At 42.7% G+C, this 26,473-nt stretch overlaps 1 protein-coding gene across 7 annotated transcripts in view; it reads left to right on the forward strand.

Moving 5' to 3' along the window:
• The window catches only part of PIGG (phosphatidylinositol glycan anchor biosynthesis class G (EMM blood group)), a 74,652-nt gene that overhangs the window by 37,265 nt on the left and 10,914 nt on the right, over positions 1-26,473 (forward strand). For 3 of the 7 annotated variants that reach the window (XM_068666084.1, XM_068666085.1, XM_068666090.1), the window contains 2 exons: positions 1,560-1,869; positions 11,499-11,662. In XM_068666084.1, the coding sequence (XP_068522185.1) occupies positions 1,560-1,869; positions 11,499-11,662 (474 nt within the window). Of the gene's footprint in view, positions 1-1,559; positions 1,870-5,080; positions 5,236-11,498; positions 11,663-11,960; positions 14,039-14,073; positions 17,199-26,473 lie in introns of those variants that run through there. The other 4 variants (XR_011091032.1, XM_068666086.1, XM_068666087.1 and 1 more) reach the window with 4 other exon arrangements.

A 26,473-nucleotide genomic window follows, 5' to 3' on the forward strand; every position in this document is an offset into this window, starting at 1 on the left:
ATGTTCAAATAGGGCACGTAATTTCCGCATGAGCCAGAAACACAGGAACTCTGTAATCTTTACTGTTTGCGTGAAGAAACAAGTCTCTGTGCTTTACAAAAGAATTTAAAAGTCTTCCTACTTCAGGGAACAAAATACTATTATTTTCCCTCTTGCTTTTTTGTTTTCTTTCACCAATATGGAAGAGAAAAATTGAATTTAAGTTCTCTTACTGGTAATTGTTAAAGAAGGAAGTTGACCTTCTAAAGGTTGAAAGCTTATATAAACTTAAAAGGAGAAAATTAGTTTTAGAAATTTTACCTAACAATGATTTCTGTGGCCAGATAGTTATGCCAGTTACACCAAGTGTAACTATACTCTTACTGTTTTTAGTGCTATGGTCTAATTCACCATATATATTTTTTTTTTTAAGTCCAAGAGAGTCAGGAATCATCACTTCTGAATGAATTGTATTACTTTTGTAGGAGAACATGTCCATTCACCATTGATGTATAAAGGGACTAAAATTCCCTGAGGAGATAATGTATTATAAATTGTGGATAAGATGTGTGGATAATGTGTATTTTTTTGTCTTTTTCAAGATTAAGATATATATACGTTAAAAATTCTATGGCTATATATTCACTTACTTTTCTTTGTGCCTTGGGCTTTGCTCTTTTAGAATAGCGGGAAAAATAATATGTTCTTTTAGAATATAATTTTAAAGCCTACTGGCCCTTGTCTTTGTCAGCTTTTTGGGTGAGATGCTGTGCTTTCTCCAAAAGCTGACTTTCACAGGAAATGGAGAGGCAGATCAATTTATAGTTGCAATGAACAGCAGTAGATACTAATGACACTCCAGAGCATTCATTTTTTTTTGGGATTTGAAAAATATATGTGACTTCAGGGAAAAAATGTGCTGGTTTGTATTATACGTGTGCAACTGTGTAAGGTGAGAAAGTATCTGGGATATGCAGACTGAAGTAAGGGTCTTCAAATGCTATCCCTGGCTGGTTTTTAGTCTGTTTTGATTGGGTAAAATGAAATACCTCTTTATGCTAATGAGTTCTGAAAAATCACTGAAGAACTTAAAAGAATAATCATTTTTCAATCAATTTGTTTCTTGACATAAACATTCCATATTAGCCTAAAGAGTATTTTGGGGGAAGTTCATTATGTTATATAAATGGAATAATTACATGAATGTATTTATGGATCTAGACTTTGAATAGTAGTAATAATGCGAATTTATTTTGATTGCATTAACTGACATTTATTTTTATATTTTAGGTTTGTTTAGTTTTTTAGCACAATCTGTTTTGCTTAAAGTTGCTCTGGAGGTGTAATTATTTAAATGTGAACTAGTTTTAGAGTTTTCATAATTGAGAAAGCCCTCTCATAAAAATGTCCAGTACTAAAACTTAGAATTTGTCCTGTTTGGCAGGACTGAAGAGAGGCTTTGCACCTCTTTTGAAAAAGCCTTTTTTTTGACCTGTGAAATAGATACTAGTAGCTTATCTTTCTGTTTTATTTGCTTATTCACGTATACATGTATATATTTTATTTTATTTCCTCTTTAGGGGGATTACTGAAGCTCGTTTTGTTTATGTCTTTGTTCTTGGCATAGTCTTCACTGGCACTAAAGATTTACTAAAGTCGCAGGTTATTTCTGCAGACTCCAGCGTGAAGAGTACAGGATTATGGGAAGTGTACAGTGGATTGGTTCTACTAGCAGCCCTTCTGTTTAGACCTCACAATTTGCCAGTGTTGGTGTTTTGTCTGCTGATTCAGACAATGATGACAAAATATATCTGGAGGCCTTTGAAATGTGATGCGGCACAGATTACTATCATGCATTACTGGTTTGGCCAAGCTTTCTTCTATTTTCAGGTAAGCTGAATATTCTCCCTACTATGGGGCTGGTATGGGAGGGGGAACAGTTTTTGCATGAAATATTTTTCGTGGTAAGTGAAGTATCAACTAAATCTTGTAATGGGAGAGTTCACTGAGTTCTCGGAAGTGTTTTGTTTCTAAGTATATTATTAACATTTCTATCTCAGAATCAGGGAAAGATGCATACCTTGGTAACTTGATAGCCTCAGTGCAGACGTCCACAACTGTCAAGAGTATCAGAGACCTATCCTCTGGGAGTTTGGTCTGTTTGTGGACTACCTAACCACCACTACGGTGATAGTAAATGGAAAAATATCAGCTGAGTTGTTTAATACCAGTAACAGGCACTTGCATTTTTGTACTTGATCCTTGAGGCTTCCAAACCTTCTGGTAACGTAACAACGGGTCTGTATACGGTTCAAGACTGAAGTGAAGCTCTATGACAAAATAATGCATCTTTATGAGAATTTAAACTAACTGCCGTTCGCATTTTAAGGAATGGTACCGTCTTTCCTGAGGAGTCTTACTAATTTCAGTAACATTGTTCCTCACACTGCATATAAGGTTGCAATTCAATAAAATCCTTTCTTTTCATCAAAGCTGGAGAGGTTCTTTCCACTTCTAATAGTGTTGGAAACTTAGCGTAGCAAACTATCTCAGAAAAGCATTTGCTGGGAATCAGGTTGTTAGGGTCTGGATTATGAGGAGAGGCTTTCTGATTTTCTGCAAAATGTCAAGGTACAGCCTGTACTGGCTTTAATTTTGAGGCATGGATGTTAAACTGCGGTCAAGCTGAGGGTACCTTAAATGGTTTCTGATCCTATTAGTACTCTTTGAGGATTGGCTTCACTTTGCTGAGAGTGCATCTCAGGACAGAGAATTGCTGATGGGCATATGATCATCATGATTCACCCTTTCCTCCCCAGTTTTCTTTATGCCCCCTCCTCTGAGGAGGTAACGTTTTTTGGTTGAATAGCTTTTGTATGCCTTGCATGTTACGGTTCAGAAAGCCAACTGATTACTGCCTTTCAAGAGCTGCCCTTAGTGGGGTTGGAAGAAGGCTGAAGGCAGAACCCTCTGCACACTAAGGCAGTGAGCAAAACTGGCTCCCAGAAATGTAATAGCGGGTAGGCTGACAAGAAAATCTTACTTGCAGAAAAGAGACTAATAAAGAATGATCTGAATGTTTTCACAAAGCATCTATTTTTGGTGGAGTTGGCTGAGGATTTCACAGAACCACCAAGTCACGGAATAGTTGAGGCTGGAAGGCACCTCTAGTGATTGAATCTATCCAGATTAGGTTGTGCAGGGCAGTGTCCAGTCTGATTTTAAATCCTTGCAAGGTTGGAGGCTCTACAACCTCTCTGGGCACTGTCTCCCAGTGTATGAGTGCCTTAACCGGTAAAAAAGGTTTTTCTGATATTTAAATGGAACAACTTACATTTCAGTTTGTGCCCATCGCCTTTCATCCTTTCAGCAGGCTGTACTGAGAGAAGTCTGGCTACATCTTCTTTACTCCCCCTCATCAGGTATTTATAGACACTGTTACAATCCTTGCTTAGCTTTCTCTTTGCAAAAGTAAACAGACCCAGCTCTTTCAGATAATGTTTGTGTGACAGATGCTTTGTTCACAACATCGTGTCTGTGGTCCTTCAGTGCTCTTGCTCCAGTACATCCATGCACTTTCTTGCACTGTGGAGCCCAGAACTAGACTCAGGACCCTGACCATGATCTCATCACTGCTGAAGAGGGAATGGAGCATCATCTTCAACCAGCTTAGTGATGCTCTCCTCAGCGCAGCCCCAGGTGCTGTTGGTTTTCTGTGCCAGAAGCACAAGTGGCTGGCTGGTAGGCAATGTGGTGTCCATCAGGACAACCTATGTATGTCCTTGTCTGACAAGCTGGTTGCCCAGTGGTGAGCCCCCAGCCCACCCTAGTGGCTGGGTTTATTTCTTCTGAGGCGCAGAATTTGGCATTTGCCTTTGCTGAACTTCACGGGTTTGTTGTCAGGCCATTTCTGCAGCGTGTTGAGGCCCCCTGAATGACAGCACACCCATCTTGTGGTGTACCAGCAGCTCTTCCCATTTTGCATTGTGTGCAGACTTGCTGAGGGTGCTCTCTGCCATGTCACACAGGTCATTAACGAAAATGCTCAAGAGCATCGTACCCACTGTGAAGCTCTGGGTTCAGTATCTAGTGAGTGGCCTCCAGGTGGGCTTTGTGGTGCTGACGAGAAACCTGTGAGTTGGACAGCTGAGCCAGTTTTCAGTTCACCTCTCTGTCTACTTAACGCTACTGCATCAGTTTCAGTTTGCTTGTGAGTGTGTTATGGGGTGTTACATGGCTTTTTTTTTTTTTTTTTTTAGTGCTTTTATACTGGTGTCATTGAGAAGATGTAAATATCTTTTAAGATTTTTCTTCTTACCCTAATGTCTGTTTTTCTTTTCTTTTCACTTTCTATGACCCTTGCAGTTAGAGAGCTTATTAGTTTTTGGAAGACGGGAAGAAGTGACTTCCACTTTAATTAGCTGCATGTTGTATTGTTGGATATCTTGAACTTGCAAGGCTTCCCCCCACAGCCTACCAACCTTTTGGCAACTTTGACATTTTTACTGGATGTTTTTTCGTTGGGAGTAATAACATCTGGTGTGATACAGATTTCAACAAACTTAAGGATATTTTAAAAATTAGCTTTGATGAAGGAGCCTCTGTGCACATGTGATGCTGCTGAATCACAGCATCCAGAGCTGAGAAGGGTGTAGTTCTCTCTTGCTTTGTTGTGATCCCTGTTGCTTGACTGTTCTTGTGTATCCCTTGTCACTCAGGATCTGGAGAACGAAAGGTGATAGTTAATTCTCAAAGCTTCTTGTAGAGACAGAGCAAAGCTTTCTGCCCTCACCCCCAACCCTGTTTTCTTTCCCAGACTGGTTTATTATTAAGTTCAATATATGAAAAGAGCAAATACAGATAAGGAGATACCTCATGTCCAATCACTTGTCTGTAAACTCTAGCTCTGAAGAGATTCTTCTGAGCTTAGCAACTGCTTAGCATTTTTTTTTATTAATTCCTATCCTCTTTAAAAATATATTCCCCATATAATTCCTATTCCCTTTAAAAATATATCCATGTCAGAAGACCTTGCCAGCAGTGTCTTGCAGACTTTTTTGTGGTCTACTCAGAAAACCAAAGTGTGTACTTACCTTTTCAGCATGTCCAAGACGTAATGAAATGACAAGTGAATTGGAATAGAACAGAAGATCTTTTTAGAAAGAACAGTTTTGATTATGGCCTTCATAATCCTAAAGATATTTTGAAAATAGAGAGATCAGTTCTGCTAAGGAAAAAAGTGTTTTAAAATTCAAGGTAGGTGGAATTCTTTTCCCTCACTCTTACAGAGCAAGTTTTCAGTTATCTTTAAAAAATGCTGTACTTGCATTTACATTAGATTACCTTTATACGATGGAGATGAAGTGTTTGACCAAAATAATCCTCTTCGGATGTTAGCTTGGTTCATTTATTCTCTGGTGAAGGAACCATTCTGCAGCTATGGGAAGGAACAAACTGAATCATACAAGGCTAAAAGTTTTTTTTTTTTTTTTTTTTTTTTTTGCACCTTCACAGTTGAAGGCAGTTATTTGATGTGCAAACTATTACCGTAGAAAAGCAGAACAGAAGTGATGGTAGCTCATAAAATTACAGAGGCTACAAACATCCCTCAAAATGTAGTCAAAGCTTTTTCTTTAGTTGGTAAGTAGCTCCCACTTGGTTCTGCTTTCAGCTTTCTTGTCTTGGGCTGTAGCCCTAGGGATGGAAGAAACTTCTTCCAACAGTTTGGCTAGGGGAAGTTTGCTTGTTATGTAGTATTCTGATCTACACTACCAGGAAAAATTAAAAACCTGACAATCGAGAAAACCCACTTCTTCATTGACTATTTTTTCTTTAAATTTCTCCTTCCCTTTTCTTTGAGTTCAGAGTCCAGAGCAGAAGCTACCTGTTGCAAGGAAAAATTGCTTGGTTTAACTTAAAATCAGGATTTAAGTTTTTTGTTGTTATATTAGTGACAAATAATTATCTGTCAGTCATCTGTTAACAGCACTTAATTAATTGGCTAGCACTAAACTGCAGAATCAGGGCCCAACCAGATGAACAACAGGTGAACACACATGGACTTCTATGCGATTTTGTACACCTAATCTGAAAAGGATCTAACGTGCCTCTCGGCAACATCTATCCCACAACACTTAAAGTTATAGTGATCCTTTCAGGTATGCATTACAAAGACCCTCTCTTCACTGACATACAGGTTCCCCTGTTTACTCACAGCTCATCTTTAGTTGTTGAGGTATATCTAAAGAGCACCTTGGATGAGAGACATCAAGAGAAGCTGTGGATGATGGGTTGTTACATACACTTCTCAGCTCTTTCTTACCTGAATGATGAAAGGAGTAACTCTGAAAGTGCCTATTCTTTTCTTGATGTAGCTCTCTGTTTTAGTAACAGATTTTATTTTTTTCCTGTAAACACTTAATCTTTTTCTTTTTAGGGAAAAAGAAAGAGCTATGTTTGGTGACAGCTTTCAGTTAGTTCCCTTCCAGGGAAGATAGTCTGTTCATGCTAAGCAAACTGAAGGTGTCCCTGTTTTAGCAACTGCCTGTCTTGGCTATACCATTAACACTAAGGTCTTAGATTTTGACTGACTTAGGGAAGGGTTGAATTTCAGAGAGAGAACAATTTTTCAGACATAGAATAATTCTCAAAAATAACCATTAAGGAAGTACAACAGGCTGTTCCTGCAGGAGAAGTCTCTCAAGTTCTCAGCTTCAGTATTGATCTGTGATCAGCCTGCCTTGGTACAAGCTAATCACTCATTTGCCACCTCTGTACTGATCAATATCTATGCTTGAATGCCGGGGAAGAGATGGGAAGGAAGCAGAACTGTGTTATGTAGGTATGATGTCCACCGCTGGCACAGATTTAAGTGTCTTCTCTCACTTTCTTTCCCCAAATTTCATGATTACAAGAACTACCACTATTAAACTGTCTGGCTTCAGTGTGGTGCTAGATTTTTAATTTCCAGGCAGACATAAAGATCTAATGTAGCATGTGAAAATGTTAGTACATTTATGGTTGAAATACAGGAATTGAAAAACACTGAAAGTTGCTGTTGGTGTTGATCAGATTGGATACTAAATTTAAACTGTGCTAGCTAAATGAGGCAGGAAAAGGGAAATATAAACTAAATATAAAACCCTTCCATCTGGAAATAGGAGAGAAATTTGGAGAACTACTTTTTGCACATGTTCTGGTGTGATTATAAGGAGAATGAGATTTCTTGTCCATGTTTCTGAGTCTTTATTAAATCTTGGTAGACAAGATGATATGTAATGAGAAAAGCAGGAACTCTGTCTCACCAAGTATGGAATGTAAGTGATGGCCTTTTGAATAGGATAGTGGGTAAAAATAGCTTTGTTCAAGATAGCATATTTAATGAATGAGGCAGAATTCTTTTGAAAAATATTATAGGGTCTTTAAAGACTTTATGGAGCAATTGCAATGAAAATCCTAAGTGTACAGTATAAGCAGGGTTCAGAGGAATAGATTTTTTTCATTAATCAGTCAGTATACTTCAAGAAAGGGGGTGAAAAAGATGACATTTCTGAGTGTGAAAGCTAATATTTTGATCCTGAATAGCAATAGAAAAAAAAGTATTTGAAAACATACGCTTTGAGCTTATACTTATTTTTTTCATTCTGCACCTTAACTGTGTCAGGACCCTGAGTGCATCTCCTGTCTAGGAGATCAGTTTAGTGAAGTACAAAGTCATCTCCTACAGTGAGGGCAACTGTTGTGAGAAAAGCTGGAAGCAAGGGCCTGTCCTTCTTTCCTTTCGGAGCTGCTTTTAATGTGATGCTTTACTGTTGACTCTCACCAGTGCTATGTCAGCTGTGTAAGCAGATATGTCTGTGTTCCATCTCAGTCCTGACCTGGACATGAACCTCTTGTTTGAGCTTCCTGGCCTGCTCTTGTACCTGTCGTGTTGCTATGGATTTGCTGGCTGATCAATGGACTGCATCTGACCCTGTTCACTATTTCCAGATCCAGTCCTGACCCAGACTTACTGCTTGCCACCCTGACTCTTTCCTGGTGAATTCACTGTGCTCACCTGGCTTGTTTTCCTAGCTTACGTTCCTTTGCAGAGCAGCTGGCCCTTCCATGTCTCCGACAATGTGAACATAAAAGGCTAATTTATTAAACTTGCAATTTATATGGGACTCGCTTACACGACACATGTTTTTTCCTGGCCCATTACCAAGATTGTGAGTAGTAAGCATGGGAAAAAATTGCTTAGGTAAGTTTTGCAGTCTTCGTTCTTGGGCATGTCCAGATCCTGACTGGATAAAGTCCAGAGCAACCAGGTCTTTTCTTTTGTATCTGAACTTCTTTTCAGCAGGAGGTAGTACTAGATGACTTTTGAGTTCCCTTCCAGCCTGAATTATCTTATGTTCTCATGATCATTTAGTTATTTCATCAAGTTATTTATGTGAACTTGAGTAAAGCTGCCTTGTTTAAAAGTTAGGATCGTTGCCCTATTTATTGTATTGTGCAAGTTCATGAAGAGAAGCAAAGTTAAGAATACTCCAGTTCTGACAAGCATACAAAATGTATGGCCCCTGCTTACGTTATATTGGATATTATTGCAAGTTTGTTGATTTTGTCAACAAGCTTGAATGACTGATTGTTTACTTTTAAGCCCTGACTTGCTCACATCTTTTAACTTGTCACGTACTTCCTGGAAACATCCTGTATCTTCATCATTGCTCCTTGCTCTTCAGCATGCAGTAACAATAGAAATAAATCTTGGTTGCCTCTAACTGTAGCAGCTTCCAAAAAATATATGTTGCTGTAAATATTTCTTGAGGTATTTTAGTTGCCTTGGATAAGAGCTCATAAATGAAGAAAAATTAAATATTTTTCATTATTGGTCTTGTGTTTTTTGTTTTATTTCCATCCTTAGAACAGTGTATCTTCAGTAGAAGGGAAAGGAAATACAGTCTTTAAAACCTTTGAGACTTGTTTATAATCTAGTTATTTTTTATCACAGAAGGAGAACAGCATAGACTTGTATCTTTTCAGAATCTTTTTTATCTATTTGGTCTTGCCTTTTGGTAGAAAGATGGACTGGGAGACATTTTAAAGTGGTTTATAGCTTGTCTTGTGTGGTTTTCCAAGCATTATAGGCTATCTTACACTGGAGAGGCCGTCAGGAGGTCTGTGGTTGAATCCCATTCTCAGAGCACAGTCAGCTGTGAGGTCAGACTAGGTTGGCCAGGGCTTTGTCTGATCAGGTCCTGAAACATCCAAGAATGGAGGTTGCAGATCCTTTCTGGGCAACCTGCTCCAATTACTTATTTTTTCCACCTCAAATTATTTGGCTCAAGTAATTGAATTCCTCTCATTCCATGTTTGTTAATATTTACTAGAAAGCTGTGGGAAGGGCTCAGTGGAAGTACAGTAACAGTGTGCTGTGTCAAATCGGTACTGCAGCCAGAAGCATGTCAATTCTGTGTTCCACCTCTGTGAAACACTTCTGAATTTCACCTCTTCTCAGTTCAGTGAGAGTCATGGAGGTGCTGTAGCTCATGGCTTGTATGTGATGAGCGATGCAGTATCTGAAAATTTTCCAGAAAAACCATTGAGACTTTGAGGAGAGTTTGTGATTGTTTTCATTCATGTCCATGGAGGCCTCCTTCTCTGTTAGCGTCTCTACCCAGTGTTTTTACCTCTGTGCTTCCTTGATTCAGGTCGTGATGGATTACTATGGAATACCTTTATGTGAAATTGAATTGCATCCTGTCACCTTCTGCCATTACAGCAACAAGCTATGGCGCTGTTAGAAATATTTTGGTGGTACTTTAAACTAAGAGCAGATACTCTGAATTGTCAGCTATTTATACATTGTGTGGAACGTATGAACTTGTCTTGGTGAAAGATACCTGCCGTGAAGAACAAATGCTTCATTGGGGCTCTGCCAGCAGTACCTGAGGAGCCATTCACGAGACTCAGGGGGCTCCTGGTGAGAACGGAGTGGTTGAACACTTAACATGCAGTGTGGTAGGAGCTGTATGCATGAGCTTCCTGAACTCCTGAAGTTTAATAAGGTAAAGTGCAAAGCCCAGCAGCAGTATGTGCTGGGGTCAGCCTGCTGGAAGGCAACTTTGTGGAAAAGGACCTGGGGGTCTTGGTGGACACCGAGTTGAACATAAGCCAGCCTTTATACAAAGAAAGCTAACGGTGTCCTGGGCTGCATTGGGCAAAAGTGCTGCCAGCAGATCAAGGAAGGTGATCCTTTCCATCTCCTCAGCACTTGTGAGACCACAGGTGGACTGCTGTGTCTAGTTCTGGGCTCCCCAGTACAAGAGAGGCTTGGGCACGCTGGAGAGAGTCCAACACAGGGCCCCTCAGGTACCCAAGGGACTGGAGCATCTCTCACGTGAGGAAGGGCTGAGAGCTGAGACTGTTCAGCCTTGGCTCAGAGGGGATCTCATCAGTCTATATAAATACTCAAAGGGACAGCACCCTGCACAACTTTCAAAGTGCTGCACCTGACCTTTTTGCTCTTACCATGTGTTCAGTATTTACTCCACTAGGACTGTGTCTGGGGCTGTCAGTGTTGACGGCCCTTATAGTTGGGTTGTTCTGGGATCCTGCAGAGAGGAAAGGAGAATTTGATGGCTGCTGGAATGCCAGTGATGTGGAAACTGACCTGCTGAGTCTGAGGAAACCTAACCGTGGCCTACTATACTAAGAAATATTCTGCTGTAATTCACAGGGCATGTTTGCTGCTTAATGTATTTCAGTAAAGCTAAATAACAGGGCATCTTCAGAAGAAGACATTTCCTTCAGTGTTATGTTATTCCTTGTTATTTAGTGGTCTTAGTCACTGCAAAAGAAAACTAGATAAAGCGTGCAAGTCTTAACTCTTGATACTTTGCTTTCTAGTTTTTCTTGAAATGCCTTTTATTGATGATTCAAGCTCTCTAGGCTTTTTGTCCATTTCAGTGCAATCTGTTGCAGTGCAGAGACTTGGGAAGCAGGAACCTCTCTGAATTTGCAAGTCTTAATCCAGTTACATGCAGTAGCTTGTGTCGTGGGCAGGGAGGGGGCTGGTACATGTTCCACTACAGCTCTAAATTGGAGCCCCATTGTCTCTAATGGCAAGAAATATTTATTTCTCAGTATAATTTCAACCACAGCCTTAAAGTCTTGGTTTTGAACCTTGTGTGGTGAAAAATGTATTTTTTTCATCACTAGACTGAAATCAGCAGGTGTAGTTGCCTGTTTTAATGATGTAATTTATTAAACTGGCATATGTATTTGCTGACAAAATAAGACAAGCAAAAGATGCTGTTCATGTCCTAAGCAGACTGTAAATCCTAAACAGAAGCTCCCGTTTGGTTAGCCGCTGTATTGAAATTCCAGTGTAAAGAATGTAAAGAATATGTCTATACTGTAAAGTGGCTCAAAGAGTAAGCCTTTAACTGGTACAATAATTAATTATATTCTGATGTATTATAAATGTTTCTTTGGGCACATTTGAATGTTTTGGTTTTTATTCCTGTTTTCAGGGAAACTCGAATGGCATTGCTACTGTGGATGTTTCAGCAGGGTTTGTGGGACTAGAAGTCTATGTGGAGATACCAGCAATCTTCCTTACAGCATTTGCAACGTATGCAGGACCTTTGCTTTGGGCCATTCATCTGCTGTGCTACTTGAGTTCTGAAGTTAGCAGGTAATCAAGTTTAAAACTAAAGTAATGCTCCCTTACGTATTGCAGATATAAATGCCATCTATATAATGTACAAACAGTTTTATTTACATCATTATTTTCCTTAAAAGTTAGTTTTCCATTAAGAAAATACATACGTTTCTGGTATGAGTTTGTATCACCTCACTCTTCCAGTTTCATTTTATGTGCAGAAATTTTGTATTGGGAAGATATGTCTGTGTTTTACTAATTTTGTTTCTTAATGAGATCTCATTTTGCTGTGCTAAATTATCTAAAATCTTATTATATTTTGTTTTAACAGGGTGTCCTACCTAAAAACAATCTTCTTGGAATCTATTAAGTAGGAGGCCTGAGAAGGCCTTTTCAGAATAATGACGTAGAATTCAAACTTAACCAATATGCTGTTCTTTGACAAGCTGTCCTTGCTTGGCAAAGTGGCATTCAACCTCAGATAAATAAAATAAGCTAATTTTATTGTCTGTTCATGTTTATTACTGTTACTTTTAGCTAAAATGTTTGTGCATTTGTATATCTTGTGTAGCAGAGGAATTAAGGAATGTAAAATAAATTAATGAATGTGGAATTTCAAGAAGAGGTAGTTGGAAAATGTTTATGTAACTTAGAGTTCATGTAAAATATAATTGGACTCTTTGCTACTGCATTTAAGTCATTGTGCAGGGCACTCAAACTGAGAGATGCAATATACTAGTAGGAAGGAGCTGTAAATTCAGTATCCTATTGATCCACAAACACAGAAACTTGACATGTATTTTCACTGAAATAACATTTGACAGTGACAAAATTCTTACCATCCCAGAGCCTCCCAGATCTTTTCTTAGTCTACTACATGTCTTTTCTTTATTATCTTTGGAATTTAAATTTACTCTTTTTTTTTTTTAAATGGGAAACAACATTGCAGCAGGACTGGCATGTGGGATTGGGATTTTAGACATTATTTGGTTAATTACAACTCTTTCCCTTATGCATAGTTATCCTCTGTAAACACATCTGACTTCCTTTATCTACAAAGTGTCATCTAGTCTCATCCTGTCTGTGCTTTGTGTTATCTGGCCTCTCTCTTCTCCTTTTGCTTGCTTGTCTTGGGCTATATGTACACAGCAAACTTGTGTTGGCACGTGTGTGTTTGTCAAAGGAATAAGAAGAGGGTATCCCCAACTCACCTACCTGCATAGAGTAGTGGAGGTTTTTGTTCCTGGAAGGAGCAGTTCTAACAGGCTGAACTCCTGCACAGTCATTGTGTCCATTGCTGTGTATTAACAAGCACCTTTAACAGACAGAGATAGCACCTTATTCGCTGACCTGCCTATCTACCATGCTGGTTTTTAAGGATACCTGACTCTGTGCTTTGTTTTAGTGAAATTATGTATCCTAGTGCTGAGTGATTGTACTGCACCAGTAATGTACTACTTAGTAGATTGAGACTTACTGTAGAACGTTTCCTCTTAGTTTAAGGCTGGTTACCCTGAAATCATACTTGGTCTTATGTAGGTTGATACTGTCTAAATACTGGTCTTTATGTTTAATACATCTTTTTTTTGTTCATTCTGATATTTTTTTGCTTTGGGAGGAGAAGATGTATAATACAGTAATTACTGATGTCTGTATTTGTATAACCACGGTAACACCTTTCCTGAGTTTTCCCTACTACTTGAAGTCTTGACACAAACTCAACTTTAACTCTGCTTCTAAAACTCCTCCATTTAGCTTTATTTACTGCTGTGCTTCATCTTCCCAATATCTAAGCTCTTCAAGCTCTTGACTTCCATTCTTTCTACTCTCTTTAAAAAGAGTTACCGTGTACGTATAAAACTCCCTGCCTCATGTCTTCTAGTAAATATGTGACCCATGAACCCTGGCTATTACTTACATTCTATTAATCTACCATTTTTCACAATTCCTTTATGTTTCTGTTTACATCTACCATGCTGTGTTTAAATTAGCGCTAGACAATTCCACTGGTCATATCCATGTTCCTGTTTTTTTTTTTTTTTTTTTTTTTAGTACTACTTTCTGATCTTAATTACATTGTAGGTGCTTTGGAACTGGAAATTTTCAGTTGTACTTAGAGGATTCTGAGCACAGAGATGTAAACAGACTCAGTGCCATTGTGTGGAGAGGGAAAGGAAAAAAACAGAAGTTATGTAATGTATTTAAAAAGACGAAGTTTTAATTTTGTTTAAACCCTAGACAGCAGCCTGTGATCAGCACTAACATACAGTGATCAGAATATGATACCATATAGCATGTTTCTTTAAAGATCATGTAACAAAATAATGAAAAAACTCTCTGAAACAAAACCTTTGAAGATCTATAGATGTTTAGTATTGTTTCAAATAATGTGTGTCTATAGTAGTGTTGGTTGTTCTGATGTTTTCTTGATTGAATTTTTGCAGATTAAAAGCTCAACTAGTAGTGTTGCCAGGTACAGTGCTGTTTTAAACTGCTCTCAGGTGGGCAGCTGTGACCTGTAATACCCACATCACTTATGTAAGTAGATCCCATCAAACAACTTGTGCCTGTAGAAGTTTTAAGGTTCATTTCTGTCAACTGGTAAGGCTGTTTCCTCTACTAAGCAGCGAATAACCCTGGACTGGAATCTCTCTAGCCCCTGGAGATAATTTAAATTGGTATGTTACAGCGCTCAAAACTGTGGTCTATGCACATTTTATTTTACTTCTGTGTTTTGTTGCTGGCCAAATGGTTGCCACATTTCCTTGTTATTATTCCTCGGTCAAACTGTGGAAGACACAGGTCGGCTGTTCCATGTGATTTCTTAAATGTATGGAAGACAAAGTTTTTCTTTTTTTTTTAAGTGCTGGATGCTTTAGATTGTTCTTTATAAAATCTTCTCAGTTTTTTGTATGCAAATATGCCTTGGTCAGTGCAATTCAAACCCTCTCCTTTCTTGTGTGGTTCTGAATGAAAGATGAAGATCCTTTACCTGCTTCCACTAGGCAGGAAGGTCTAGAAGAACCCAGCTGCCATGGTTTTGTTGAGTATGCTGAGTAGGTCCCATTAGATTGGCACAGAATGCCATCAGGATTGCTGACCCATCCTAATCAGCTCACAGCTGAACGGATGTGTTCAGAAGAGCACAGCAATGCCATTCTTAGTGCAGTTTCTAGCATCCTGCAGCCTGTTTCAGAGCTGCTTGCATCTGAGGAAGGTGACTTGAGCAGAGAAGTCTGACCTCCGTGATAGATGTTTTGCAGCCAGTTTTATTGCAGCCACTTAGCAGAGCTCCATCTAATTTATAGCTGCATCAGCTGACTTGGTTTACCAGAACTTCATGCTGGAGTTCTTAGAAGCAGAACTCCACTGGGGCCCTCAGTTCCAAGGGGCAAATATGTAAGCATAACCTTTGCTCTCTCTGCACTTTGCATTCATGAAATCATGGAATACTTGAGCCTGGAAGGTGTCTCTGGAGATCATCGGTGTCAATTCTGCTGTCCAAAGGAGGGTCAACCAGAGCAGGCTCCTCAGGGACATGTCCAGTCAGGTGTTAATTATCTCCAAGGATGGACACTCGATAGTCTCCCACCCATCTTGTGGTGTACCAGCAGCTCTTCCCATTTTGCATTGTGTGGCGACTTGCTGAGGGTGCTCTCTGCCCTGTCATGCAGGTCATTAACGAAAATGCTCAAGAGCATTGTCCCCGCTGTGAAGCTCTGGGTTCAGTATCTAGTGAGTGGCCTCCAGGTAGGCTTTGTGGTGCTGATGAGAAGCCCATGAGCTGGGCAGCTGAGTCAGTTTTCAGTTCACCTCTCTGTCCACTTATCTCAACCCTACTGCATCAGTTCGCCTGTGAGGGTGTTACAGGAGACAGCGTTAAAAGCCTCCTTGTGAAGGAAAAGTGCATTAGATACCTGTAGTCTATGTATTTTCAGACCACTATGCTAAAAAAGAATAGAAAATAAGGACTGCTTGAAATAATGTATTTGCTCTGGAATTGGGATTGTAAGTGGTTAAACCATTTGCATCCATCTAACCAGGCACATGGAACTATAAAATCTTCTCCTCATATGCAAAGGTAAATATATTTCTAAAATAACTAATGGCATGTGATAGACAGTAACATGGATATTACTGCCACTTTTAGTCCTTCATGCTCTCATAAGAAACTTGGCAGCTGGAATGTGATGGGATTTTCACAGACAGAAATAGTAAGAACTCTTCTGCTTGAGTCTCCATGGAAACTGCAATAACTCTTGAAAATACTTTTGAGACAGGGAACAATGATTAAACAGATGCCTAAACTTAACCAAGTATTCTGTGTGTGACTGGCATAAATTCCAGAGAGCATATGAGTCATGTAAAGGATGGTTTTTAGAGTGTTCACTGCATCGCTCTGATCTGAATTAGAACTTCACATTTGGGGATCCTTGTGATCCGAAAAAAGGGCAGTGCTACTGGATAACCAGACCTGTGTTACATGACCTCACTGTACAGTATACTCCAGATAGATTCAATTTTTAAGTTCCTACCCCAAAAAATTGTCTCGTGGGTGACAGTCACAGTGTTGTGTAATTACCACTCTTTCGGTAGGCAGCATGGTAGTTTTCGGCTTCCTTGCACATTGAAATCTGTGTTTTAATTGGTGTAATGAGTCAGGTTCCAAGATGAATGCTGGATGTCTCCTAGCATTAGAAAAAAAGCTGCATGTCTGTTGACTTCTCTTTCCTAGTTATCAAAAGTTTTAATAATGCTTTCCTGTTAGCAAATAGCTTTCAGGTATTGAAGACATAAGTTACGCCCAATGAGAGGGTATTGGTTGCAAAACCTTTAATGTTGTGCTGGGACGTCGTTAATGTAGAATGCTTGCACGGCAAATTTACATTTTTGCTGTGAATTCTCTTTTAATACTGATATAAAAAGAAGAAGGAAAGCATGCTTGTTACAGGAATTTGAGCATTTAACACCAGCTTTTGCCATCTTCAACCTAATGCATTTCATTTATGGATTCCTCCATTCATAATTCATGTTATTACATTGATCATTTCTCTTTCTAATGTAAGCTGGACATGCAGTGAGTGTTTCAATATATTTTCTGTTTTGAGTCCTGGGTAGAAATTGCAGTCCCTGATAAAGACAAAAGAACGCTGCAGAGCTTTTTTTTTTTTTTCTGAACCTTTCAGTATTTACATATGTAGATTTTAATTCCTCTGGTTTCACTTCATTCTCTGTCCCTTAGGTTAATTAAAGATGAAGAAATATTTACAGCTAAGAATATACAGCAGCTATGTTCTCTAGAATGGTAATACCTGCTCTATACTGTGTTTGCCAGCAACCCAGCTCTCCGACTGAAATAAAAAATGTAGAAGAAGGTACCTACTGGTTCCTTCATGTGTATGGAAATCTGGAAGTGATTTAAAACTGGGAGTGTGGCTTTATTGCCACAGGGTGGAAGAATATTCTACTCACTTTGGTATCTCCCGACGTGCTGTCATTGCAGTGACGAGCTGGAGATCTGTCGTACACATCATTAATGTTCTGCGATGGAGACCTCTTTGTCAGTTGCCTCTGTTGCAAACAAATGACAGTTGCTTCAAAGCCATTTGCAAAATAAATGTCATCCTCTTCCTCTACGGACCAGCTATGCAGCTGTGTTTTAGGAGCTGAAACACTTTCTATGTAAATGTTAAAGGAAGTAGTGAGCACAGAATTTAAAGCACACAGATTTGGGGTGGGCTGAGTTATTTTTGCTTTATGCAGATAGAAGGAAGCATCTAACAGATTTGGAACTTTAAAAAAAAAATAGAAGAGTGATTTAATATTTGGTAGAATTGGCATATTAAGCATGAGGTCTGTTTCCTGATAATGACTGCTGACCTTAACTGAGACCTCAAGCTCCAGTGTACTGCGTGCTGCACAGGTGCATTGCAGAGGTGGTCACACAGCTTTTAAATAGCCTTACCAAGGCTGTGTACTGTCGTACTGTGAGATTGTGCTCATCGACAGAGCTGCTGGCTTCAGGCAGAGGCTACTTTAAGTAAGCATATCAGACCTGCTTGCTAATTTCTACATGGCCTACCACCTTTTTTTTTGGTGGGTGATCTTGGACTGAAAGGAAAGGGTTCTGCGATGATGTTTTTTGTTTCTGCTCTAATGTGGTGGTTTTAGAGTTAGACTGCCTTCCTCCTTTTGATCTCAGGGTGTCCATCTGACTTACAGAAGTGTGTTCGAAAGCACATAGCTCAGCTGGCTCACTGCTTCGTACTCCACCTGGGGTGCAGGTGTGTGCAGAGTCACGTTGCTGTACAAGAAGGTGCAGTATTCGACATTTGTTCATGCTTGGAGCCTCTCCATCATGAGACAATGCTTTTCTGACATCCTGTATAGCCAGGTTTAAAAATGCTCCTTATGCAAAACAGTTCATTAAATTTAATGCACACCTGCACTGATCCACACCTGGATCTATTAGAGGACTCCCTCTCACTCGCATGGGATTCTTCCCTCTACCTTCCTTGGCAACCCTGCCCCTCTTTCTCTTGCTGTTTCTGTCTTTCCTTCTCTCCCAGGCCTGTTTTATGCCCCTCTGGTGTGTCATTTCTCTCACTGGCATGTGCTTTGTCTCTCTGACTGTCACATGTGCCTTTTCTCTTGTGCATTTGCTCTCCTGTGCTCCCTCCTCTCATTCTCATGCTTTCTGTTTCTCTCATTCTCTATTCCCCTCCCTCTCAGCATCCCCTGGATCTCCTGAACTTTCCCGATGTCTCTCGAGGCTTCCCTCTCTTGGCTCCTTTCCCCTGCCGTGAGCTTTCTCTCTCTCTTCCCTCCTCGAGGAATCCCTCTCTCCCTGCAATGCATTCCCTCCCACATATGCTTTTCCTCTCTGTCGTGTTTCCTCTCTCTCTTTTGTGCTTATCTTACCCCTTGTGCATTTTGCCTTTCATGTGCTTTTGCTTTTTCCTCTCTTTCTCTTTTGTATGGTTTTCCTGTGCTCTCTGACGCAATATTCCCCTCACTTGCACTTTCCCTGTTGCTCGCACTTTGTCACTGGCTTGTGCTTTCCCTCCACCTCTCTTTGCTGTCCCTCTTTATCCCTTCCTACCCTACTGTTGCTCGTTTCCCCCTCACTGCCCTGCTGTCTTCTCATGCACTATCATGCTCACTTTCCTTGTGTGCCCTTGCTTTCCTCTCAAATTCATTGTGTTCATGGCATTGTGCGCTTATGTTCCTCTTGTGCCCTTGAGTTTCTTCTCACCCCTACCCCTCCCTTGCCTCCCCCCTTCTCTTGCTTTCTTGCCTCCCCTGATTTTCCCTCTCAGGCATGCTTTCCCCTTTGTTCATGCTTTTGCTCACGCTTTCCCTTTTCTCCCTTGCTTTTGCCCTGCCTTGCTCTCTGCCTTCTGTACCTATGCCTCCCCCCACAGCTATTCCTCCCCTCTCTTGCTTTCCCACCCTTGCAAATGCTCCCTGTCACTGCATGCTTTCCTCATCTCTCCTGTGGGTTGTCCCCATCTTTCTTCTGTGTGGGCTTCCCCCATTCCCCTGTCTCTCTGGTGTGTGACGCTCATGCTTGCTGCTCTCTCAGGATCCAGTTTTCCCCCCTTGCACTTTCCCACTCTGACACCACCTCCCCCCTTGCATGTGGTGCATTTTTCCCACATTGGCCTTGCCTGCTTCCCTCCCTTACGCCTTGCTCTCCTTCACGTGTCTCCTCTCTGTCGCTTGCTCTGCCTCTTGGCTTCACGGATGCTCTCAGGCACGCGTGCACATCGCCTTTCCCACCCATGCTTGGCCTCTTTCCCTGCCTTGCACTTTTCCTCTCCTCTGCACTGTGCTGCTTTGTCCCACATGCTTTGCTGCTGCCGTGTTGGCTTTTTTTTTTTTTCACACTTCACTCGTATTCTCTCTTGCTCTCCTGTCTAACATAATTTCCCCCATAGCATGCATTTCCCTCTGACATGGGTTTTCTCTCATAGTTGCACTTTGTCTCGTTCAGGCTTCCAGTTTCTCACTCACTGCCCTTCCCTGTCCAGCTCACTGCCCCTCTCTCTGTCTTGCCATGCATCCTCCCAGGGCTTGTCACCCCCTTCTCAGTTACTCCTGTGCTCTCTAAAACCATTCCCCCTCTGTCACAAGCTTCCCACCTTTTCCTCTCTCTTTTCCCTGCCCTGCCCACTGGCTTTCTCTGTTGTCTCTCCTTTGCTGCCCCTGCCTCCCTTCATCTCAGTCTCTGCACCACTCCCTCTCGCTCAGTGCCTTCCCTTTCTCAGTTGTGCACCCCAGCCTTTCTCACACGCTTCGCTTCTCATGGGCTCTTTTCCCTTTTGTGTGCTCCTTTTTCATCCTCCCTTGCTTTGCACGCTTCCTCCTTCGCTCCTGCCTTCACCTCCCTTGCATGCTCTGCCAGCTCTAACACATCCTTGCATGCCCTTTTCCCCTTAGTCATGCTTTCAGTCCCTTGCTTGTGCTCTCCCTCTGTTATTTGGGACTCCTCTATTACTTTCTGTCCCTGCTTTTCTCTCTTTCCTACCCCCTCTAGACCTCATTCTTGCCCCCTCCTTCCCTCTCTTCCCTCCCCCTCTCCCTCCCTGCCTCACACACCCCTCCCTGCTTCCTCGCCTTCCCTCCCTCTCACACACCTTTCCATCCTACCTCTCTCATGCTTGTCCTCTCTCACCTCACTTACATTCTTGTTCTCTCTCATGTTTCTTCTTTCTCTTACAACGTTGTGCTTTCCCCTTTGCCACTTTTTACTGGTGCTGCTTGCTCGCTCCCTCTCTTGCATGGTCTTTTGCTTTTGCTTCCCACCCAACACTTTGGCATCCTGCTGGTGCCTTTCCAGCCCCTCTTCTCTGCTGCCCCCTGATCCTCTCCTCTGTCTTTCTCTCTCTCTGCTCCATCCCCACCCCAAACCCCCATTTCCCTTCCCACTTGGATGTAATTTCTTCCTTTCACTTTCCCTCTCTCGCGCGTGTGTTTTCCTGGTCTCTATCATGTGCTTTGCCTCTGGTACATCTTTTTCCTTCCCCTCGGTCTCATGCACTGTTGTTCTCTCATGCAATGTAACTCGTTGAGCTACTTCCCACCAGGTGAAGTGTTCTGCCTATTTCTCATCATTTCCTTTGTACAAAAAAGTACTCGTGCACTTTTGCTCTCTTCTGTATTTCTTCCCTCTTGTGATTGCCTCTTGCACTTTCTCTCGCCTCTGTCTCCCTTGCTTTGCTTCTCTCTTGCAGACCTTCTCCTTGCAGGCATGTTTCCCTGCAGCACATTTTGCCTCTCACACGGTCTGCCTCCCAAAGCACGTTTCCCCTCTCTCCATGCACCCCCACCCCAGCATCCCTTCTCTCATGGGCACTCTTCTCACCCCCCTTACACAGACGGCCAGGCTCTCACACCTGATTTCCCCAGCCCTTGCACTTCCCTGCCTGATTCTGTCCCTCTTTCCCCCTCCTCTCACATACACTTAGCTTCTCACACACGCACTGCCCCTCTCTCCTGCTTTCTTTTTGTCCCTTGTGGGTTTGACTCTTAGGGATTTCTTTGTGAAGCACGAGAGAGACAGTCTGATGTGTTTTCCTCTCTCCCTGACCCAGTGTGCCTGCTGTTTCCCTCTTGCATCTTTTGCCTCTCCCTCACATGTTCCGCTTCTCAAAACCATGTGCACTGCCTCTCTCTCGTGCTGCTTTCTCTCTTCCGCATCCCTCCCTCATCTGCTTCATCCCACCCTGCTCTGGTGCTCTCTTGCTTTCCCCATCTCTCACTTGCTTTTCCAGACCTGACACGTTTTTCATTCCTTGCATGCATTCTTCCTCTCATACTTTCAATCACACACATTCCCCACTTTGTCGTGCACTTTCACTCTTGTACAGCTTTCTCTTGCTCTTCTCTCTCTTTCTCCATTGCTTTTCCCTGCCTTTGCAGTCTTTCCCACTCCTGCATGCCTTACTGTCTCTCATGCCTGTTTCCCCTCTCTCACTTGATGCAGATGGTTACCTAGCAAGCAAGGATGAGGAAAAAGCAGGTGCATTTAATCTGTTTTTCCTCAGTTCTTAATAGCAGTGACAGATTTTGGGCTGTCTTGCCCTCCGTAATCCTTTTCTTCTCACTTCTGCAACCTCACTATAGCATTTGCTGTAGCTCGTGGACTTTCCCTGTTATCCACTATCCCGCTCATTTGTGCAGCCCTTCTCATGTCATTTCCCTGTCTTGTGCCATCTCTCCAGTGCTTTCTTTTTCTTGTGCTTTGCCTCTCATAGGTGTGCTTTCTTCCCCTTGTATCTGTGTTTTCCTTTTCTCTTGCATGCATGCACTTTCCCTCTCTTACATGTGCTTCTCAGGGAGTGTAGTGCTTGGACAAGGGGTAATGGTTTTAAACTAAAAAGGGGTAGATTTAGATTAGACATAAGGAAGAAATTCTTCCTTCAGAGGGTGGTGAGGCCCTGGCACAGGCTGCCCAGAGAAGCTGTGGATGCCCTGTCCCTGGAGGTGCTCAAGGCCAGGCTGGATGGGGCTTTGGGCAGCCTGGGCTGGTGGGAGGTGTCCCTGCCCATGGCAGGGGGTTGGAACTGGGTGATCCTTCAGGTCCCTTCCAACCCAAACCATTCCTTGACTCTACTTGCACTTTACCTCAGCTGCATGTGCTTTGCTACCTGCTGACTCGTATGTTCTGTTGTGAAGTCCTTCTGTGATGCTCTACTTCTCCCTGCATTCTCCATGCATGAATTACTTCTCTCCTGTGCATGTGCTTTTCCCTCTGTACCTCCCTTCCTCTCTCTGCCTCTTGTGCACACTGTGGGCTCACGTCCCTTCCTTCTGTGCTCTTCCTGGCACGCTCCCCATGTTTGTGCTTCCCCTCTCTTGTCTGTGCTTTCCCTTGTCTCTCTCTCACACACCTTTTCCCTCTCTCACACACTCTCCCATGCTTTCCTCGTGACTTCCCTTTCTAGCATGCTTTCCTCCTCACTTGCTTTTTCAGTCTTCTGCATGTGCTCACCATTATCTCCATTGCACCCCTTCCCTCCCTAACGTGCCCTTTCCCACTCTGTCTTGCCCTTTTCTTGCACGCTCCCTCTCACAAATTATTTTCTCACAACCTCTCTCCTGCTTGTACTCTTCCACCTCCATGCATTCTCTTCATTCCTCTTTATTCACTTGCTCTTCCCCCCCCACGCATGCTTCCTCTCCTTCTCACACACTTTCCCTCCTTCTCTCTCTTCTACTCGTGCTTTCCTTTTCTTGCATGCACCCAATTCTAGCATGCTTCCTCTCTTGTACATGCTTTTATTTCACATGAGCTTTCCCCTCTGTCTGTCAGACAGCATTCCTTGATCATTCCTGCATACATTTCTCATGTTCATGGATGTGACCTCCTGTTTTTCTATCTCACTCATTTCTTTCCTTCTCTCACACACATGCTTTCCTCTCTTTACTGTGTGCTTCCACTCTCTCACTCTTTTACCTCCTTTCCATTGCTCATGTTCTCTCTCCTGTGTAGCCCTTTTCTTTCCTTGCTTTTGCTGCCCTCCATGTGGTCCCTCTTTCTTGCATGCATTCCCCCATGCTTTCCCTCCTTCCCCTTGCCCACAATCTTGCATGATGCCCCCTCTCATATTTGCTTTTACTCTCTCACATCTCCTCTCTCTTACAATTTTCATGCGCTTACTCTTGCTTCTGCTTCCTGTCTTACACTCCATTTTTCCCACACACATTCCCCCTTTGTTTTGCTTGGTTTCCTTTTCTCACATGCTTCCCCTTTATGTGTTCTTCCTTTCTCACATCTGTGCTTTCTCTCTCAGGTGCTTTTTCATGCCCAAGCCTTTCTGTTTCTTCTTGCGTGTGTACCCCCTACCTTGGCATGCATTCCTTCAGCCACAGGCTTTCCCTCTCTAGCACAGCTTCCCTCTCCATGGTCTGGTGCATTTCCTCTTTCATTCCCTCATACCGTTCTTCTCTGGTGCACACCTTTCCTCTCACTCTCTTGTGGACTCTTTTGCTCATGCTTTCCCTCCCTCTCACATGCTTACTCTTTGCTGCCCCTTACACACTTTTTGTCTCTTGCTTGCCCTGTCTTGTATGCTTTCTCTCTTTGCACACTTTTCCATCTTTTCCATCCCCTTTCATACATTGCACACTTTTCCATCCTTCTCTCATACATTGCCTCATAGCTTTCATCTTTTCATGATGTCTTTCCTCTTTTTTGCATGGCTTTCCTTTCTCTGCATCTTTCCCTTAGCTCTTTCCTGGTGCATGTGCCCGTTCACTTTACAGTGCATGCAGGCTGCCTTTCTCATTCTCTCTAGCTTCCCCTGCCTCAACTGTCAATGTTTTTCACTCTCTCATGCTCTCCTCAGCACTCCAACTTAACACAAGCCCATGGTCTCTCCCTCTCAAATACCTTCCCTTCTGCTTTACTTCTGTGTCATGCACTCTCTTTCCCTGTATTGCCTATGCCTCTGTCCCCTCTCAGGCAACCCTCCCCTCTCTCACAATTTCCAGGTGTCTTTCTCTCATTCTTCCCCTCTCTCTCTCCCTTTCTCTCTCTCTTGCTGGCAGCTTTACTCTCTGTCACGTGTTTCTTGACAAGTGCTTTTTCTGTCTCTTTGTGCATTCAATGTCTCCCTTCCCTGTTTTCTTGCTCTCTGTCTACACTTCCCCTACATCTCACAGGCATTTTTCTCTCTCCCTTTCTCCTGCTTTGTCTGCCTTGCCCTTTCCTTAGTGTGTGTTCTCACTTTTCACCCCTATCTTACACTTTCTCTGTCTCAGGCTTTGTCAGCATCTCATTCTTACCCTCTTGTATATACCTTCTTTCTTGCATGCTTTCCCCTGCACACATGCTGTCCTCACCTCTCTCCCTCCTGTCTTCTTCCCTTCTAGACTGTGTGCAGTTTCCCACTCTTGCGTGCTCCCCCCGCATCATCCCAGGTACTTTCCTCTCTATCCCTGTCTCACATAGTGTCCCATTCCCTCCCAGGCACTTTTCCTTGCTCTCCTTATGCTTCCCCTCTGTTGTGCATATCCCCTCTCTGTCTTGCATGTGGGCCTTCCCCCCCCCTCCTGTGCGTTTCGTCTCTTGCATGCTCTCTAGAGCTTCCCCTCTCTCTCCTGTGCAGTTTCCCTTACTGTGTGCTCTTTCTCTCTTGTCACCCTTTCTCAAGTTTTTCTGGGGCATGTTTTTGCTCTCTTGCATGCCATCCCTCCAGTCAGTGCTTTTCCTATTTCCTTTCTTTTGCTCTTTCTCTCTTTCTCGTTCCCTTTACCTCAGGGAGAGGCCCTGAGCAACCTCTGTGCCCGGGGACATGCCGGCCTGCATCCCCCACAGGAGCTGCTGGAAGCTGTGCACTGGTGCGTAAAGACCATTCCTGAGAAGGTTTAGGCTCGCCAGAGCTGAGGATCTCTTTCCCCCATCACACTCTGCTTTCTTTGCCTCTGCTTCTATTCCTGTTCCTCTCAGTTGTCTGTCTGTACTTCTTTCCAAGTCCCTCTCCCTCTTACTTGCCCTTCCCTGTTTTTTTTGTCTTGCTCACTCATTCTTTCTGCCTTTTTGTCATTTGCTTACACGTCCCTGTGCTCTCTTCCTCTTGTTTGCCTTCTTTTTCCTTTCTTGGACTTCCTCCTCAGCCTTCCCCCTTCCTTTCCTTCCTGCCTGTATTTCTCCCCTGCCTCTCCTGCTGCTCCCAGCATTATGTCTTCCTCTCCCCCTGCCACTTTCTCTCTCCCTTCCCACTCACTCCCCTCACCTGTCACTCCTCCCCACTCTCTCCTCTTTGTCTCTTCCCGTGTCACCCTTCCCATGGTATGCTCTTTTTCCTTCTTCCCCTTTCTCTCTCTGCCCCCCATCTCCCCACCACCACCACCTCGACTCTGCCCTCTCACCTCCCTTCCCTCTCACCCCCTCTCTGCACATTGTCCTTCTCCCTCATGCCAGTCATTGCTCTTCTGCCTGTCCCTCGCCCTCCCCTGCTGCTCCCTCCCTCTCTGCTGGCCCCTTCCCACTGCTGGGCCTTTCTCTGTCTCCTCCCCTCTCTCTGGCCTTTCCTCTCCCCCTGTCCCTGTTCTCCCTTCTCTGTCATCTCTTACAACCCTCTCCCCCATCACCCCTCTCCATCCATCGGATGATGTTCTTATTTTCCTCAGAGCTGTTTCTTCAGGTTCCTTCGCCACGGAACACACTCAGACTTCAAAGTAGCATCTCTCTCCTGTTTACTTCACATTTTCTGTGTTGGACTCCAAGGTGAGCTTTGCAGTGTCACCAAAGCTATGGCATGAGAAATCCTGTGCTGTTTTTTCCTGCATTCTCCTCAGCTTGAGTCCATTGAGTAGGAGGGTCTGTAACTAGTGTAGGCACTACACAAGGCATCTTCCTCAAAAATCAAAGTGCTCTGCCACCTGATTTCTTGCCTAGGTGAATCCATTTCTGTTTACTATTCCTCTTGTGCTCCACAGTATTAGAGTTGCCTCATCCTTTGCAGAGATAGTGGGGCATGGATTTGCAGGTCCTGCTGTAATCCATTTTACTTGCAAGAGAAAGTGTGTGGAGCTCCACACCCTTTATGCTAATGTTTGGTATTGTTTTTAATTATTCAGCTTCATGCGAGTTAGTTGTAACTCCAACACTCCTGTAAACTTGCCAAAGGAAAAAGTATGTGATACTTGGACTTAGTAACGGTATCCCTGCACAATCCCACAAGTTTCTCTCATTGCTCCACATGGAATAGTGAGCCTCTGAGGAGGAATCCACTGCGCATTGTACCAAAGACAAAACTGTGAAGAAAGTTGGTAGCAGCATTCAGTATGCACATTGCACTCAAAGAATCATCTCCCCTTTCTCTTCAGTACTTT

This window comes from Anas acuta, chromosome Z (genome assembly GCF_963932015.1).
Source record: "Anas acuta chromosome Z, bAnaAcu1.1, whole genome shotgun sequence".
In the NCBI taxonomy this organism is placed as follows: domain Eukaryota; kingdom Metazoa; phylum Chordata; class Aves; order Anseriformes; family Anatidae; genus Anas; species Anas acuta.